This window comes from Mytilus edulis, unplaced genomic scaffold (genome assembly GCF_963676685.1).
Source record: "Mytilus edulis unplaced genomic scaffold, xbMytEdul2.2 SCAFFOLD_1528, whole genome shotgun sequence".
NCBI classification, from domain to species: domain Eukaryota; kingdom Metazoa; phylum Mollusca; class Bivalvia; order Mytilida; family Mytilidae; genus Mytilus; species Mytilus edulis.
The window spans coordinates 4,738-23,693 of NW_027268768.1; the positions used below are offsets into that span (position 1 = coordinate 4,738).

Genomic DNA, 18,956 nt, shown 5'->3' on the forward strand with positions numbered 1-18,956 from the left:
ATTTCTCGTTAAATTGTTCACATTGTACGGAAAGAAAGGTACGGGAAGATAGATATTGACCCGGAGATTGCAAATTTAGTTATTATGAGCATCTCCATAATTGTATTTCTGTGTATGGAACGAAAGAAAAGGGTCATGTCAAATTAAAATAAACCGGTTTCGTCAATGTTGTTACTACACAATCACCCGGTTTCGTCTATATATATCACCCGGTTTTTTTGTTTTTTTTTAACAAACAATTTATGAAAAGAAACTTTGGCACGGATCTGAACATTGTCTTTCGAGAATTTAAATATATATTTATTGTAAAGTAAACTTGGCGTGTTAAAATCTATTTTAAACGGGCACTTTTGGACATAGTTAATTATGATAATACACATTTTCCTAATGAAAGGCGTATCCCTTATTTCACTTAACTTCATACTAATTTTAAATGGAATATAAATACTGAGTAGCAAACACGGGTATCTAATTATTTTGTAACATTATTATATTTTCTTTATTTATAATAGTAGTATGTAAAGATGAAAAATAAAAGGATGTGTTTTGATTGTGCCATAATTTTAATTTACTATACTATATTATATACACTTAGTTTACAATATTTACTATCAATTATTAATACATTTATGCATTCAATCATTGACGAACAGTCCCAAACTGACTATAGTCTATACTGTTCTGCACAAATTAATCATGCATGCAGTCCTGCCAGATTTTCTGGTACTATATATACTGTGTTACTTGCGCACTAAAGCGAGTTTTCACACTTAAGCATCCATAACAGCAGTGAGATTTGTAACTTCCTCCCCGTTTCTGGTAGGCACATTTATTTTCATAGGCATGTTTTTCACATTATTTTTACAGTTCAAATTCATTTTTTGTACAGTTCAAATTCAATTGAAACTTCAAGATAACTTTCGAAAACAATATCTGACTGTTTTGTATTTTCAATGTGAATAAAAGTTGGTCTGCAAAACATGACCGTCATTTATATCTAGGTCTTATTAAGGAGAAGTGACGGAACCACTTATCCCATAAACATTGACAATGAGACAATTTTCTCTTAGACACAAACATTATGTTGAATTAATCAAGTTTAGGTCAGCGTTTGCCCTAAACAATGAGAAAAACACACAAACTGCATGAAAGCAAGCTATATATAACAGGGCCCTAAATAATAAATGTAAAACAATTCAAACAAGAAAACTACCTGCCTATTTTATGTTCAAAAACGCATATGGTATAAAGCAACCAAAGACAACCATGAAATTACAAGCGTGTGATTCGGGAATGGACTGAGTCAAAGTGTTGTCGCTGACACAAACAGTACAACAAAAGTACAAATAATAAAAAATGATGAAAAAACCTTAACTCGTCCGATGACAGAGCCTGTATAGTAAATGCGCGATATGTGCCAAAACTTGTATCATAGTTAAAATTATTCCTTAAATATAATAAATATACATGTATTCGCAGTTTACTATGAAGTCCACTATCACTGAACTAGTATAAATATTTATTAAGGGGCCAGCTAAAGGACGCCACCGTATGCGTGAGTTTCTCGCTTCATTGAAGACCCATTGTGGCCTTCGGCTGTTTTCTGCTCTATGGTCGGGTTGTTGTCGCTTGGAATTTGTATGAACTTTTCATGTTGATAGACATTTTTAAATAATACGTCCACTTTGAAATAAACTGAATCCGTCCGTCCGTATATATTGTCAAATTATATTGACCAACGTCAGTGTAACGATCATCATAACACAACGGCGACAGTACAGACTCGTTTTTTTTTAGTAATGTTAACAAAATAATTATTATTGAATTTTGTGGATGACCTGAGACTATTATACTATTACACTAATTTGTACATAGCAGTATAGTTACAATAAGGGATAAAAAAATTTTTTAATGCATGGTAGTTGTAATCCTACATTTCATTTTCTATGTCGACTATGCATGCATATACAGTTGTCTTATTATCAACGTTTATCCTTAAGAAGATTTATTTATAACGATTGTAGAAAAGAATACATACATAGAATGATTAGGTTACTTATAAAGGTGTCCATCCTTTTGTGCGCGAAAATCACATATCAATTGTGTTTCGATTTTAAAGACCGTAAACTTAATTTCAAGTTTAAACATGTTCAACATATTTTCCCATAACTCATATAGAAAACGCATATTTAGAGAGCTTTAACCTCAATATGCTGTTAAAAAATTTAGGAATGCAAAGTAAATTAAAATATTTGTGTTCTATAAGAGTAGGAATTCAAGTTTTTGCTTATTATTCATTTGAATCTGAGACTCATATAAATAATAAGCCGTTGTCCGGTGAACGAATTTGTTTTTCAACGACCCACAAAACTCCTTTTGAACGCTGAAGTTAAATAATCAATTATAATGTAATGCGATTATGATTTTTTTTATTTGACCAAACCGGGTTATGCATTTTGAAATATATGACGAAACCGGGTTGTATACATTGACGAAACCGGCCAGTTCCATTTTGACATGACCCATTTCTTTCGTTCCATACACAGAGATACAATTATGGAGATGCTCATAATAACTAAATTTGCAATCTCCGGGTCAATATCTATCTTCCCGTACCTTTCTTTCCGTACAATGTGAACAATTTAACGAGAAATTAAACAATTTCGAGGCAAGGTTCACTCAATTCGTCATTTTGACATGCATTTTGACTTATTTCTCCGTTAATATAGAACGGTTGTAGAAAATATTGCATCTCAAAAATAGAAAATAGTTGTATATGTATATATATTTTTCGATATCATAAAAAAAATAAAAAAGTAAGGAGAAACCTACCTTTCTTTTGTCTATTGGTGTTCCGTCATTGTGCCGGATGTTAGATACCATCGAGTCCGAGCAAATTTTGCCGGTGTGGTTTAGACACAGTGTGGTCATCGTCTTTTAGCATGGTCTCAAATTCTGAAATAAAAACAGCTTCATTATAAGTAATAAAACACTTAAACGGTTTTATGTACAATTATATGTTGATTTGTAAACTGGTGTGCTCTATTTGTACATTTGATAAAATTATAATCCGTTTTCGACATTGATAACATATAACACAACCATGCACATAACTTGTTGTATTTGTTAAAACAAAAAGAAACTGTTAAAAGGTACAATCATAAACTTTATTATCACATACATTAAAAAATCAAAGTCACAAACAAAAGATCAAGTCTTCAGAATTGAAATTTAAGGTCCCAAAATTTCAAGCTTAAAAGAATTAAACATCCATGAATCATGAATCAAGACGACGACTGGTTAACAAAATGAATAAACGAATAAAACACATTGATCGTATGTGGCTAGCTAGTTGGTTCCCTATCATCATACTAACAGAAAGTTTTAACCAAAGACCTTTTGGCTCGAAATTGTGTGCTTTATGTTATGTCTTTTTGCTTTTTAATGCATGATAAGTTGATACAATCCTTTTTACTTTGTGGTTGTGCCTTTGGATAGTTCTTGTTTTTTTTTATTGCTATACAGATGATATCCTGTCACTAAATAATTCAAAGTTTGGTGACGCATCTATTCAATCGAACTTGAAAGGAAGAATTCACCAGGTACAGTTGAGTCTGCCTCATATCTTGACTTGCAACTAGAAATTGACAATGAGGGTCGGTTGAAAACAAAACTTTTCGACAAAAGAGATGATTTCAGCTTCCCAATTGTGAATTGCATACGGAGTGTATATCTCACAGTTGAAACGATATTCCAGCGGTTGCATTGCCTTTCATGATTTTCTTGATTGAAAGTTGCTGTTCACAAGGAAGCGATCAAACTAAAAGTTCCAATGCATTTTTGGTGGGTTCATGCTGTTCAGTTTTTCGTTTTCTATGTCGGGTTATGTTTGCAGTTATTTTTCTGCAGTGAAAATCTAAATTAGTCACGATGACTATTCAGTTAGTCAAATATCAGCCGAAAGGTAGTCAAAAGCATATATGACTACCCATCAAGTCATTATGACTACCTGCATGGTCAATTGACTATGTGAGTGGTCACAGTACCACGTGGTGTAGAGTATCGGTTTTCACGCGCACTCTTTCGCGTTCCCTTTGTTCCATAGATGGTGTAGATGTAAACAAACCAGACGGCACGGAAACTGTTATTTTGTCAAATAAACCAATTGTTTTAAGTAAGTATGATGTATATTTGTTTTAATTCTAACTTACAAAAATTGAATTTAAGAAAAAAAGAGTATAAATGAAAGTAATATCGGCACATGTTGAAAAAATGGGGAATATGTATACGGGATATCAATGTTGATACACATACAACGCATTGTCGATTGAAAAGAGTATTTAACGATATCTTTTTTTTTACCTGAGCAAATACTGTTAAAAACAAACACTGCAATCGATATCAGCAACAATAAATTAAAAACTCAGGGTGGCTGTCAAGATCCTGGTGCTTATATTACAATGGTGTGTTGTAAGATGGGTGGTTGTCAAGATCCTGGTGCTTATATTACAATGTTGTGTTGTAAGATGGGTGGCTGTGAAGATCCTGGAGCTTATATTACAATGGTGTGTTGTAAGATGGGTGGCTGTCAAGATCCTGGTGCTTATATCACAATGTTGTGGTATAAGATGGGTGGCTGGCAAGATCCCGGTGCTTACATTACAATGTTGTGGTAAAAGATGGGTGGCTGGCAAGATCCCGGTGCTTACATTACAATGTTGTGGTATAAGATTGGTGGCTGTCAAGATCTGGTGCTTACATTAAAATGTTGTGGTATAAGATGGGTGGCTGTCAAGATCCCGGCGCTTACATTACAAATTTATGGTATAAGATGAGTGATTAAATCACTAGATCAAAGATTCTAAAATTTGTTTTTTTTTCTTCAAACTTTTAACATGACTGATATACTTGTTTATTGTTATATTTTAGCTTCTAAAATGATATATTTATATTTTTCAGCAAATGAAGACATTACTATTTGTAAGAACACAGCTAAGAGATTTTTGACCATAGAGAATACCACACTGACATATGCTGAGTTGATACCGACAAAATATCTGAAATAAACACTTCAAATGAACAATGAGTTTTGATATAATAAATTTATTTTCTTTATTTGATTTTTAGAATTTAATATGTATCACTAAGTAATGGTTACACATGGACACTTAAGCTATAGGACGGTTTTGAACATTGAGCACTTTCTGGTCCTATACTATTGTCATTGTTAGTATTGCTGCTGTGGTATTTTTAATGATATTATATTCCAGATGTTTTTGTCAATCCCATCCATGGAAGAGAAACAACAGAAGGAAGAACAACAGAAGGAATGATTGAACCATTCAAGAACGAAACGGAATGAAACGCACACAAAATAAATGGTAGAACAAAAAACACAACACAAATTATAATAACAATCTAACAGTCGTGACTATTCGCAGTAATCATGTTGACTAACCAACATGATCACTTCCGACTATTTCAATTAGTCATATGGACTGCATTCAATTGTCAAACTGACAAATGTGCATAGTCAATTAAACAATCCAATTCGTCATAACGAGTATAACATATGGTCATTTTGACTTCCTAACATAGTCACAATGACCACCCTACCCAGTCAAATGTGACTAACCATCTAGTCAAACGATTAAGAGCATAGTCAAAATGATTAAAGTGCATTGTCACCTAGAGGACAGTCAAAATGACTAATTAAATTGGTCAAATTGACTAATTTAGATTTTCATGCATGTTGGTCTATTTCTACGTTTTTTGTCATGGCGTTGTCAGTTTATTTTCGACTGCGTTTGAATGACCCTTCGAACATTTTTTTTCTGTGTAAATGAACATTACGAAATAAACGCTAAGATCCTTCCAGACTGAAGCTTACCTTCAAAACCTACTCTGTGGTCTCCATTTAAATCTGCACCAACCACCATTTGGTACACAACACTTGGTTTGACATCAAGACTTAAACATTCCATAGCGTCTTGTAGGTCAGAAATCGTAATGAAACCGTCGCAATCTTTGTCGAAATAGTTAAATGTTTCCCATAGCTCTTGTCTGTCCTCACCTAAATCCGAGTCAGCAAAATCTTCATGTTTCAGGATTTTTATTACTTCACCTAAAGTACACTTTCCGTTGACTGAAATAGTTCAGTTGTTTTAATAAAGGAGAAGGTCCAGTAAGACCTCTTTTTGGCCCAAAATATAGCAGTTTTACAAAATTGTTAAGATGTAAACTTTTAGTTATTTATTGACAAGTAGAATGCTTCTGCTACATAAATATGGTTTTTTTTTGACAATACAATGATCATATATCGTGAACGAACATCATTTAGTCATGCTTAACTACTAAAATCTTCACAATTTTAGCATTTTAGTTAAATTTTAGACGGTTTCTGTCTTAAATGAAAGGGGCCGCATTCGTGTTCATTCTTAGTATTGAAATTTAAGTTGTATTTGATGATAATACATAAAATATATAAAGGTTGAGAATGAACACGGATGCGGCCACTTTGATTTTTGACAAAAAAACATCTGAAAAGTGACATTTTTGGGCATCTTTGATAGATTTTTCATATTTAAGCTTGAATCGGAACTTTTTTAATGACTAAATTAGTAAAAAAAAATTCACAGAAACTAATTGAATGTGTTCAAAATCTTTCGTTTGATGAACTTAAAATTTGAAGCCAAAATCGGTCCTTTCCGGACCTTTGTTATATTTATATATTTGTTATATTTATATATTTGTTATATTTATATATTTTTTATATTTGTTATTTGTATTTGTATTATTTATTATTTATTATTATTATTATTGTATACATTTGTATATTTAGTTATTAGATATTTGACGGTAATGTTTAATTTCTTTGTCTAATTCCACCTTACTCTGTTTCACGAGTTAACCATCCAAAACACCTTACTCTGACTTTGACTTTTTCGAGTTGTCAGATCTCGCTTTTTTTAAAGATGATACCCTTTCTCAAATTCATGTTCCGAATTCATACTTAAATGCGATTATTAACCGAAACTTAAGCCTCGGTCACACCTTACCAGATAGCTCGAACGGACGCCTAACGGATAACTTTTTTTCAATCCGTTAGACGTCCGTTCTTATCCGTTAGACGTCCGTCCATATCCGTTGCATGTCCGTTAAGCGTACGTTTTATCCGTCGACGTCCGTTCTGTCCGGTGGAAATTTTGAGCATGTTCAAAACTTTGAACGGACGTCCAACGCATAAAATGTCCGTTGAACGTCCGTTAGGCGTCCGTTTTGTACGGTACTCGTCCGTTTCGTTTCCGTTTTGTATCCGTTACGTGTCCGTTATACATCCGTTGGAGGTCTGGAAGATAAATTCACCAACGGACTTATACCGGACGTTTAACGGATAAAACGGATGTTGAACGGATGAGAAACGGACTTCTACCGGACGTATAACGGATGATGAACGGATCAGAAACGGATAAATGCCAATTGAAAATTTCGCGTCAGAAATGCCAATTATTGGTATGTCAGATTTCTTAAGGTTCATGAATTCTTATTATTCATAACCGATCTTAGAGTATAGGCACGTCTTCACAATCAAGCAGTTCTTATTCAGGCCAGACACTGCCCTCTGGAGGAATTTTTGAAGAACAAACCAAAACCAGTTACACAGAAACATTTTGAATATTTATTCGATTACATGTATTATTATTGTCGCCTTTGATTTTTCCGTATATCTTGTTCATCCGTTTTATTCGGTACGCTTCCGTTAGGTGTCCGTTTTATGCGGTACTCGTCCGTTGGATGTACGTTCGACATCCGTTCTGTCCGGTACGTGTCCGTTTCTCGTACGTTGCATATCCGGTGTGTGTCCGTTATGCATCCGTTACACATCCGTTTTATTCGGTTAGTACATCAACAGACTCCCAACGGATAACAATTTTGTCAACGGACAACTTTTATTTTCATCCGTTAGGCGTCCGTTCGTGCTATCCGGAAAGGTGTGACCGAGGCTTAAAGACTAAAATCAATCTTAAACTAGGCTACAAGCATGGTGATAAAAAACAATAATCCAAGGTTTTTTTTAAATATGAAAAAAAGAAAGCATCTTTAACATCAGACAGAAACATTTAATATATAAAACTTGTTGAACATGTGACCCTTCGCATTATACACTATTTCATTTTCCGACCGGAAGTTTCAATCCTGCAAATGACAAGTTCTCAGTAAAGAATTGTTATAAATGGACAATTTTTAATGTAGCATGTATTATAATTGGTTAAAACACGATAAAGATTACATACAATACACGTCTTTTTTTACTCACTACCAGAATTCTTCAACAACATGCCGATTTCAGCTTCCGTTGTATTAAAGCCTAGCTGATTTATAACGATCTTCAGGTCTTTTGTAGACATGGTTTCTTCAGTTTCTGTTGTTTCGTTTATGGTGTCTGTTTTTAAAAGTTGTGAAATATAACTGTCTGGCTTGATATCTTTTGATGATATCGATGCATTTGCACAAAGTTCGAAAACCTGTCTGTATACTAAAAGAAAAAAACTGAATATTGAAATGTCTTAAGCCTACGCAAGCGTATTAGCGCCACACATTTTTTTATTAATTTTTTCTTTCTATCTTTGCGTAATAGCGCAAACCTTTGCGTTATACGCAAACCTTTTGCGTTATATATATCGCAAACCTTTGCGAAATAAGGGTGCTACCATTTGATTTTTATGGGGGGGGGGGGGGGGGGGGGTGGGTGAAATTTGAAAAAAATAGGCAGGACAGGAGTTTTGAGTAAAAAAAGGCAGGATGACAATTTGTGTAAAAAAAGTCAGGATAAACTAGTAAAAAAAAAAGACAGGACCGAATAGAGTAAAAAATAAAAAGGCAGGACAGAGATTACAACTTAGAAAAAAAGCAGGACAAAATTTTTCATCCTAGCCCCCCCCTAAAAATAAAATGGTAGCTCCCTAACGCAAACCTAACGCAAACATTTGTTTTATCTTATTTCTTATCTAAGATTAAAAGAAAACAGTAGTTATTACTTGAGGAGGCTGTATATATTAAAATTTATCATTGCACAAAGTAAAATGCTTGAATAATTAGAACATATCATTGACTTATAATGAGCAGAATAATATAAGAAGATGTGGCATGAGTGCGAAGCCTCATTATCTTAGCTTTTTTGTTGTTGTTGGTTTTTTTTTATCTTTCTAGACATCAAAGCAACAATACATAAAAAAAGCCGACCGCGAATATTTCTGATATTCTATTTACTCAGGGAGTTTCAGCTTACTATTCTTCTTGGTTAGTTGATTGTATAAACTGCAGTGAAAACCTGTAAATGTTCTTAATCCCGTCACGGCAGCGTATATTTTGTTCCTGTATCGAGTTTGGAATTTACCAATCTAATTAAAAACCGATCTCTCATCGCTCCTGTTTCTGATATATCGCAATCTAATTAAAAACCGATCTCTCATCGCTCCTGTTTCTGATATATCGCGTGGGAGATCTAACGAAACCCCCTTTGGGGTCACATGTGAGTGACCTCGTAGGTGTGTCTTTTTCGACCAATGAAATTGAGTCTTCCACGATCTTGAAAGTGTAACGTAAGGTAAAGGGATGTTACTCATTTTATTTACGACAAAATCGTCAGTCAAAATAATTCATAAACTTTTTTGATTGGCTTACTTTAAAATAGGTCGTCAACTCATTTGCATATCATTATAAATTCATAACTTTTAGTTCACTCACATGTGACCTCAAAGCCGGTTTCGTTAGATCTCCCACGCGACATATCAGAAAACGGGAGCGATGAGAGATCGGTTTTTAATTAGACTGGGAATTTACCTATTACATTTAATGTTATATAAAGACCAAATTATCATTATTTTGAAAGGGATAATCGTATTGGTTTGAAATTTTGCTTGTCTTAAATGGTCTTTCAATATGTTGATCTATTAGCTGACGTCCTTAATTGTTTTAGATATCAGATTCAAAATCAAACAGTTGGAGTTATGTGCTCTTGATATAGTACAAGCTTGTACAAAATTGAGAAATCAAATTAAGATAGGAACTATTCCTTCTCTATTGAGGCACAGATTTATCGATAGATTGATTGATTGTTGGTTGCTTAACGTCCAGTGGCTAATATTTCTTCCATGTTCAGTACGAGAACAAATTAACCATAAATACAATAGGAAGGTCATGTAATAGAGGCCGTCCGGGATGAATGTCGAAAAATGTGGACGGCCATGGAAAAATTATAGTATAAGATTCATTAATACTTTTTATTTGTATATATGTTAATTCTTATTTGAAGATAGTAACAAAAATCTCGTTGCATTGAAGGCCTATTGGTGACCTTCTGTTGTTGTCTGTTCTGTGGTCGGGTTGTTGTCTCTTTGAAACATTCCACATTTCCATTCTCAATTTTATGTATTAAGTAAAAACTGAATTGTCATGTTGAGAACTGATTATGATGAGCATGTAACGACTCTGTACCATTATTTGCTCGCTGTTTTAATTACATAGAACATTTGTCCAAAACATCCACTATTCTACAAAACAATCAACCGCATGTGTATGGGCAAAAAGGGCTATGCCTGTCAGCTATTTTTTTTATATGATTCATCCAACTTTGATTCAGCACTCAATCCATTTTTTTCATATACTAGTAATGTTCTCCACCATACTTGAGCTGGGGGTCTTCTAATATGATATTTAGGGAAAAGTATTGCAAAACTTATATTTGCCTGAAACCCCTCGTCTACTGTTTTTAAGCTAAACATGTAAAGAACAAATTGTCAGAGCAAATTGCAAATAAAAACAACGTAAAAAACAGTAGATTTGTGTTAATAACTTCAGGTGCAGTGACAGACATTTCATGCATATTCAGGACTATGAATCAGTAAGCCAGCATAAACTACTGTTCTTGGTTTTAGTATTGTGAATTCAATATTGTATACACCAAGGTATTAATTCTCTCTAATTAACTCTTATGTCAGCACTTTAATGCTCCCAAATAGGTTTTAGATGCTCGCTAAAATGTTCTGTTACTGGCTTAGACAAGCAATGATACTTCGATATTTCAGATTATGTTATGAGTTTTGCTTACACAAGCGTGTACCAACGTGTTGTTTTGTTTTAATATCGTTTTATATAAGATGTAATTAGTTGTCGTTGCTGTGAACTGTCCTCCACAGTAAACCTTTTTCCACAGTAGGAGATTGAAAAGGGGGGGGGGGGTTGAGTGCTATCATAAAACTTGTATTTTTTACTCCGCCATAATCTCATTTATCTGTCTAAATAAAACATATATGTATATTGATATTTGACCGCTATGGAACTGTGTTCCCTAACGCAGCGCCACAGTACTTCATCAGTCAATATATGATCTGTAGTGTCTATAGTTTATCTTAACCTGTTAGTCCTAAAAGAGATTGAGTCAATGGTAGATATTTGGTATTATGAATACCGTAATGATTTTTTGGCTCGACACGATAAGGCCTTTAACGTGTTTAATAGAGTTCTTGTCTAGTGTTTAAGAGTTCCTTGGGTTGCTGTCTTATTGAAGCATTTCTTTGTATTAAAGATTAAACGCTATGTATTTAACAACCCTGTCAAAATTCTTGAATGCCGATTTCCTCTAGTTCTTAATGGAAAAAACATGTTTGGTTTCAGTTTGTTTTGTAGGTTTTTCATTCAACCAAAGTATAGTTAGTTGCATGGAGATAATAACACTACCTTAAAACAAATATATATCTTTAATCATTTGAAGCAACTATTTAGATTTACAAGCACTTACACAGTATTTTTACATTCTCAAAAAGTACAAATTTCTTAAACAGATAAATAATGCAATAATAATACTTAAACAACAAATGTCAACTGGATAAGAGCACAATTGTAAAGACAGTTTAAACATTATATGAACTTAATAGAAATAACATTGAGTTATACAACTGTAATGCACTTAATGTTGGTGATGCACAGCATTGGCTATTATGTATTTACTACATACAGAACAGATCATGTCGGGTATCACTGTCCATGTGGTCTAAATCTGTTAGAGAGTGTGAGTGTGTCTGGGAAACAAAAAACTCATTGACACTGGTAAACTGGTGAATATCTATTCTGAAGTACACTGTCAACGTATCGTTGACGAGAACAGATGAATTCAGTCTTCTTTGGAAGAATCTATTAACTTGAACGACTGTATCTTCATGGAAAAGAGCAAATGGCGATGAACGTAGCGTCTTCTTGGTCATAATTTTCTCTAACCTACAGTTGATCAGCGATGATTCAACTGTGGAGTTGACCTGTGCATATTTAGAGCAGGATAACAACTTGGCGCTCAACTGGTAGTTTTTACTGTGCCCAGTCGTACCACTGGGTTTGATGATCACACACCATTGTATATCTTGTTGCATTGTACCAACTATAGTAGGACTATGTATCTCTTTACTAAGTTGACTTATGTTGTGTATAGTCCACATATAACCATCATCACAAGGTTTCAAAGTATGAGTAGCCATGGCAGTATATTTTTTTAGGAGAATCGTGTTTGCTTTTTGCATATGAGCTAGTACTATGTCAATATCGAATTTCCCTTCTCTTTATATAGGGCTCTCGGCTTGTATTCAAAATAAACAAATTCCTTAATTTTCATATCTAAGAGAAACCCGCCTTTTATGTTTTATAATCACATTGCCTTTTAATTGGTGTTTGCACAATGAGTAGAATTTCTGGATTCATTTAATTAAGATAGATGAAATAAATTTAGAATTGTTTAGACTATCCACTTTTGATTATATCCAATCATTGTTTTAATGACAACTAGAAAAAAGCAAAAACTTTTTGATTAAACATTTAAATTCATAATTGGTGATAGCCATTTGATTGGGAATATATGCGCGTGTATTAATAAGAACGAAAACAGAGTTAGAGGGGAGACTAAATTTTTTAATTGTAAATTTATTAATACATTTTTTTTTCAAAGACATACGTTTACAAATTGAATGTAAACTATGGGAGATTTAAAAGAAAATGATCGTAATGATTGTGTTTTTCTGACTAATACATAGTTTTGTATCAATTGATCTCTTGAATGAAAACAATACAAATTTCACTTTATTTTATCCTCTTCATGTTATCTAGATAAGAATGAAGAATAAAATTAACTAACACGGTGTTAAAAACTTTTAACACCGTGTAATAATGCATTTCATTAAAAAAAGATTTGGGGCAAATGTCAATGAAACAGCAGTTATCGGTCTTGAATTCATTTTCAAAGACGGACTCATTGCAAATACATAAAAGTTTTAATAAACGTCGTTTAAATGTGCGGTCTAAAAAAAATTTGGATGCAACAATTTCAAAACTGGACAGAATCATCAATTTTCGTCATTCGTACCAGCATAAATATTTTCTGAATGTCCTTGGTTTTGTTTTAAGTTCCTCAACATAATTTGTTTGTTTCTCTTAATCAAACGACATGTTCATTTAATTTTCATTAAAAATTATCATTTATACATTGTGTTGAGAATAAAACATCTTTGAAATTATGATAGATACATGTATTTATACTTATATACTTATGATAACTAATTATATAATATGGCCGATTTTATGTCTTTGTACTGAGGTTTTGGGGCCTGTTATTTCAACTTCTCACTTGTCTAGCTTTTTGGAACACATAATCTATAATAAAATCATGAATAAAGATGACACTTTTTATGGAAATAAAAGATAAGGATTTGTGGTATAATTTGCTGTTGGGTAACAATCGGAAGAAAATGTGTACAACTATAGGGCCTTTAAGTTTTTCATACTTTTCTTATTGGCAAAAGCAGATCTGTCCGTGTATAGTCGAAGATTTGACATAGAAATTGAAATTTACATTGATATACACACCTTGAAGATCATACACTGCCTGCGAATATGTATCTGTTGTAATTGTAATAAGTTTATTGCAAATCAGCATATAAAATAATGCTATAGCATCAGCAACATATATAATAAAGTAATTAAGCGACATAATATCATAAATGAAAACAGAAAGCATAATAATAACAAACAAAAACCATATTAAACAGATAGTACCATATAATCTACTTTATCAATTGTGACCGTAGTTTCCAGTTTTCATCTAACAAACAACAAAGTTTTAATACCAAAGTTCTTTTACATGTTTGAATAAGTGATAAACATTTTGACCTATTAGGCAAGAACAATAATGTTTATGCAAAAATCTTAAACGCAAACGTCTATAGGCAGGACAAATCATTACAAAATTATTATTGTTATTTTTACCTTCGTATTCCTTTTTGAAAATGTCTGTTTGCGGAGTTTCGTTTGTTCCATCTGAAACTGCAGAATATGGTGTCTGTCGCTTTGCAGAATTCTATAATAAAACGCACAAGTGCAATGTCAGTCCATCCACAAAATCCTTGAAGATTTCAGTTGAAATGTCTAAATTGCCTTAATTATAATAATTTATTTGCTGCAATTTTATTTATTACCAATGTCAATGACAATGTCGACAACCAACCACGAGTAGAAGGACGTTGGATTCACCTAAGTTATATACAACAACCAGCAGAGTAAGTTGAAATGCAACAGAAATTAATATAGACAACCTGGTATCAGTAGTATAGTGCGAGAAGAAAGAGCCCCAAAACCTCGGACACGGGACGCGAGCTGCGCGCATGCGCTGACGCTATATTTGGGCCTTAGCGTGGACGCCGTAGTTGACTCTGAAATCTAAGGGTATGACTCACAGGCCGACGCCATATTTGGGCCTTCGCGCGGACGCGAGCGCTATAGTTGGACCTGAGCGCGGACGCGAACACTATATTTGGGCCTTCATGCGGACATCGGGACACCAACTCCATATTTGGACTGAAATCGGGACGCGAGACGTTATAGTTAGACCTGCGCGCGTACACTCACGCTATATTTGGGCCTCAGCACTGACATCAGAGTTGGACTGATGCATATCTAAGGATATGACTCACACGAACACCTTATTTGGGTGCAGAGGCTATAGTTGGGCTTAGGCGCGGGCGCTATACCTAAAATTGGACCAAGCTACCCTTCAAGGTGGACGTTACGTCACACCCTTAAAATGGACGGTATACCCTCCAAAACGGACGCGAATTTTTCTTTGCTAAACGCTTACCCAACCCCTAGATAATAAGTCTGTGGTAATTCTGAAGAAAAAAAAAATCTACCTCTTAAAATAGTTACTGCTTATACATGCTTATAACAACTGTAAGAATCTCCAAGATATGCTATTTATATAAATCAGATAAACTGTCACTCAATCCAGTAGGCGGTACTATAAATACATGCACGTGTAAAGATACTTGGATCAAAATGTTTGATATCAATACATAAAATATTTATCTTCTTATTTCTAGTTTTTGGATTACTTATCTTATTAACATGACAAGTCGTATTGCTTTTCTATTTCTTTCAACCATTTAATTAATATCATATGGTGCTGATTAGATGACACCTTAAATAATTAGATGAAGAGATAAAGCACATCTGGTGATTAAAAAATCAGTATCTTTATACACTTTCTTTCAATAACATGTTTACAGGTGTGCACAGGTTTTTATCTGCTCCTAATTAACAGACATAAGCAACAGTTATAATAATATCGTCTGTGACATGAAATATTTATCGTTTTTGAAGTTTTTCGATTTCTTATCTCCGTGAAACATTCAGTATTATTGCTTTTATACTTCTTTGAACCACTTTATTAATATCATATGGTCATGATTAAAATTTTACCCCAAATGATTAACTAAAATCCACACTTTGTCATTAAAAATTGTTTCTCATTTATTAATATCTTATCGTCAACGGCCGTAATTGATTTTTTTATCTTCACAAATACACGGATAATGTATTTAATCTATCTATATTTATATACGAGGTTTTGGTGGAGTTAATAATAATGGGCATAAATAAAAAAAAAAGAATATAAATAAAAAAATAGACAATAATGGACAAACAAATAAAGAAATAAAGAATAAAGAAAGATTAAAAAAAATATTAAGAATAAATGTTGCATGCTAATCTGTATGGAATAGAGAAATATACGGCTGCTAAACTATAAGGAATAAAGAACTATGGGCTTTAAAATTATATAAAAAAGAAAACAAACAAATATGAATAGTATGCTGTAAGATTTCTTTTTACCTATCCTTTTGGTTGTTGTGTATGAGGCGCCGTTTTACTATTTATTCCTTATTTCTGATATCAAAAAAATATTTCTTGATATCAAAAAATAGAATTTCTGATATCAAAAAATAGAATTTCTGATATCAGAAAATATTTTTTGATATCAAAAAATATTTCTTGATATCAGGAATTCAATTTTTTTGATATCAATAAATCCATTTTTTGATATCAGAAATTCGATTTCTTGATATCAGAAAATAATCTTATTTCTTGATATCAATAATTCGATTTTTTGATATCAGAAAATCATTTTCTGATATCAAGAAATCCATTTAATGATATCAAGAAATAGATTTTCTGATATCAAATAATACTGATGATTATTTGATATCAAGAAATACATTTTTTGATATCAGAAAATGATTTTTTGATATCAAAAATTTGAATTCCTGATATCAAGAAATGATTTTTTGATATCAGAAAATAAGAAAAACATCAATGATTGTCCCTACATATATCAATAAAAGCTTCCGAGCTCACCCATGAGCCCTAACATTTGTATAGTGTTTCGGTCTTGTTTAAGGAAAGAATATTTGGCTTCATCAGTTTTAAGAAATTTTGTATGATTGTGTATCTCACATATTTTTTTTTAAGGTTTATAGTCAACAATTGTATTTCTTCATTGAAAAGCAATTGTACGTTCCAGTTTCTTTTATAAGCCAATTGTTAATTTCCTCTGAAACAGATTTGTTCAACTAGGTTTTTGTGAATTTAATTTCCTCTGAAACAGATTTGTTCAACTAGGTTTTTGTGAATTTAAGCCCAAGTATTTGGTAATATCGTTTTTTAATGTTTTTTTTCCAGTTGATGATGTTGCGAATTTAGTAAGTCAATTAGTTCTGTTTAGTATATAAAAATCAGGAGATGCGTTATTATTGCCATTGAGACAACTATCTACCAAAGTCAATGAATGAAGTGGATATAAGAAATTATAGGCAATCGTTCGGCCATTAAAATGAAAAAACCCATACCGTAAATTGGGCTATAAAATGTCCCGGCATGAAAAATATGAAAAGATTTATTAAGAAAGCTAAAGGCCTAATTTATAACAAGAAAAATACGAAAAAAAAATATGACAGACACGAACCAACGACAATTATATGTCCTTACAGCTTCTTACGTGGGACAGACACTTAAAGATTGTGGCGGCCTGGGACGCTGGTGTTTTGTCATATAATACTGTAAGAACAAACAATTTATGTTTTTATTGGTATCAATATTGATTTTGTTATCAGTAAATTTAAAGCAAACTGAATATTATTGTCTTTTTGTTGATTGGATATAGAAGTATCCGGCCATGTCCACTCTGTGTAGTATTTGTACTTGTATTCATCTGATGAGCTAAGCCTTTTTCCGGCAACGGATTTTTATAGTTCGTTCTTATGTTGTACTGTAACACCCCTATCCTAGGTTAGGGGAGTTTTGGGATCCCACTGACATATTTAACACCATCACCATTCTGTATGTATGTGCCTGTTCCAAGCCAGGAGCTTGTAATTCAGTGGTTGTCGTTTGTGTATGTGTAAAATATCTGATTGTCGTTTTCTCGTTTAAATTGTTTTGCATTGTCATTTAGGGGCCTTTTATAGCTGTCTATGCAGAATGGGCTTTGCTAATAGTTGAAGGCTGTACAGTGGCATATAGTTGTTAATTGCTATGTTATTTGATCTCTTGTGGAGAGCTGTCTCATCGGCAATCATACCACAATCTTCTTTTTTATATATAAAAATCAGTTGAAATGGTCTTTATTCATCAGATCGATACAACGAACAAAAACAGGTAACAAAATACACAGACTGGACGTGGCAGTATAACAATACCAAGAAGAAGAAAAATACAGATGGGAAAGCATTCTCACCTACTAACAGCTAGTTCAAAGCAATAGCAACAAACATTTCTTGTATTTTAAAATATTTCGTCTATTTACGTGACATTTTTTAAAGACTGCTATAGCATCTATTATACTGTATGCTCCTTCAGTGGCGGATCGAGAACGTTTTAAAATAGGGGGCCCACTGACTGCCATAAAAAGGGCCCACTACAGTAATGCTTCAGTGATTCCCAATTATAAACAACCAAATTCTTGCCATGATATGTTTGACCGGGCCATCTAGATCCGCATATGGCCTTGTATTTAAGAATTGAATGCTCCTTTTTATAAATTCATTGGGGTATAAAAGCGTTGACCGAAATACATTGTGTATGCAGTGCGGAAGCCTTCCTTCTAAAAATGTGCGCACGGTCAAAGCTTTTACAACCCTACGAATTACAAAAAGAAGCATTCGATATTATCATCACATTTTTAGCAAGGATAATGAAAACACAATTTCTGTCAAGTTTTTCTTTAGTTTACAAGTGCACTTTATTGTGGAGTTCGGGTCATCACGAATGTTACATTTCATTGTGTAATGAAAGTTAATTTCAGAAGGACAAGATATTGCTGTTAGCCATTCAAAATAACATATATATCATATAAATGAAACATACATGCAATGCAATTATATATCCTTTAAATTACATTTATTTTATATGAGCCTTTACTGTGAAGTATTGAAAAATTTATGAGGCTTGATGTACGTTTTCATTTCTAAAATACCTTTATTTTGAAACGTTGGTCTTTCAAATTTGCATTACACGACAGTCAAGAAAGGCACAATTCGTTTTGAGAATATTAGTATGTTCAATTTAGGTAGGTACATGCATTGCAT

The 18,956-nt window shown here is 33.1% G+C and overlaps 1 protein-coding gene across 1 annotated transcript; it reads right to left on the reverse strand.

The window, feature by feature from the left end:
* Nucleotides 1–2,872: 2,872 nt before the first annotated feature.
* Nucleotides 2,873–14,398, reverse strand: LOC139508587 (calmodulin-like; the record flags this gene model as incomplete). The annotated part of the gene is given in 4 exon segments (XM_071295979.1): nt 2,873–2,955; nt 5,891–6,145; nt 8,318–8,536; nt 14,308–14,398. Coding segments are annotated over 3 exon segments (429 nt in total).
* Between the last annotated feature and the right edge of the window lie 4,558 nt (nt 14,399–18,956).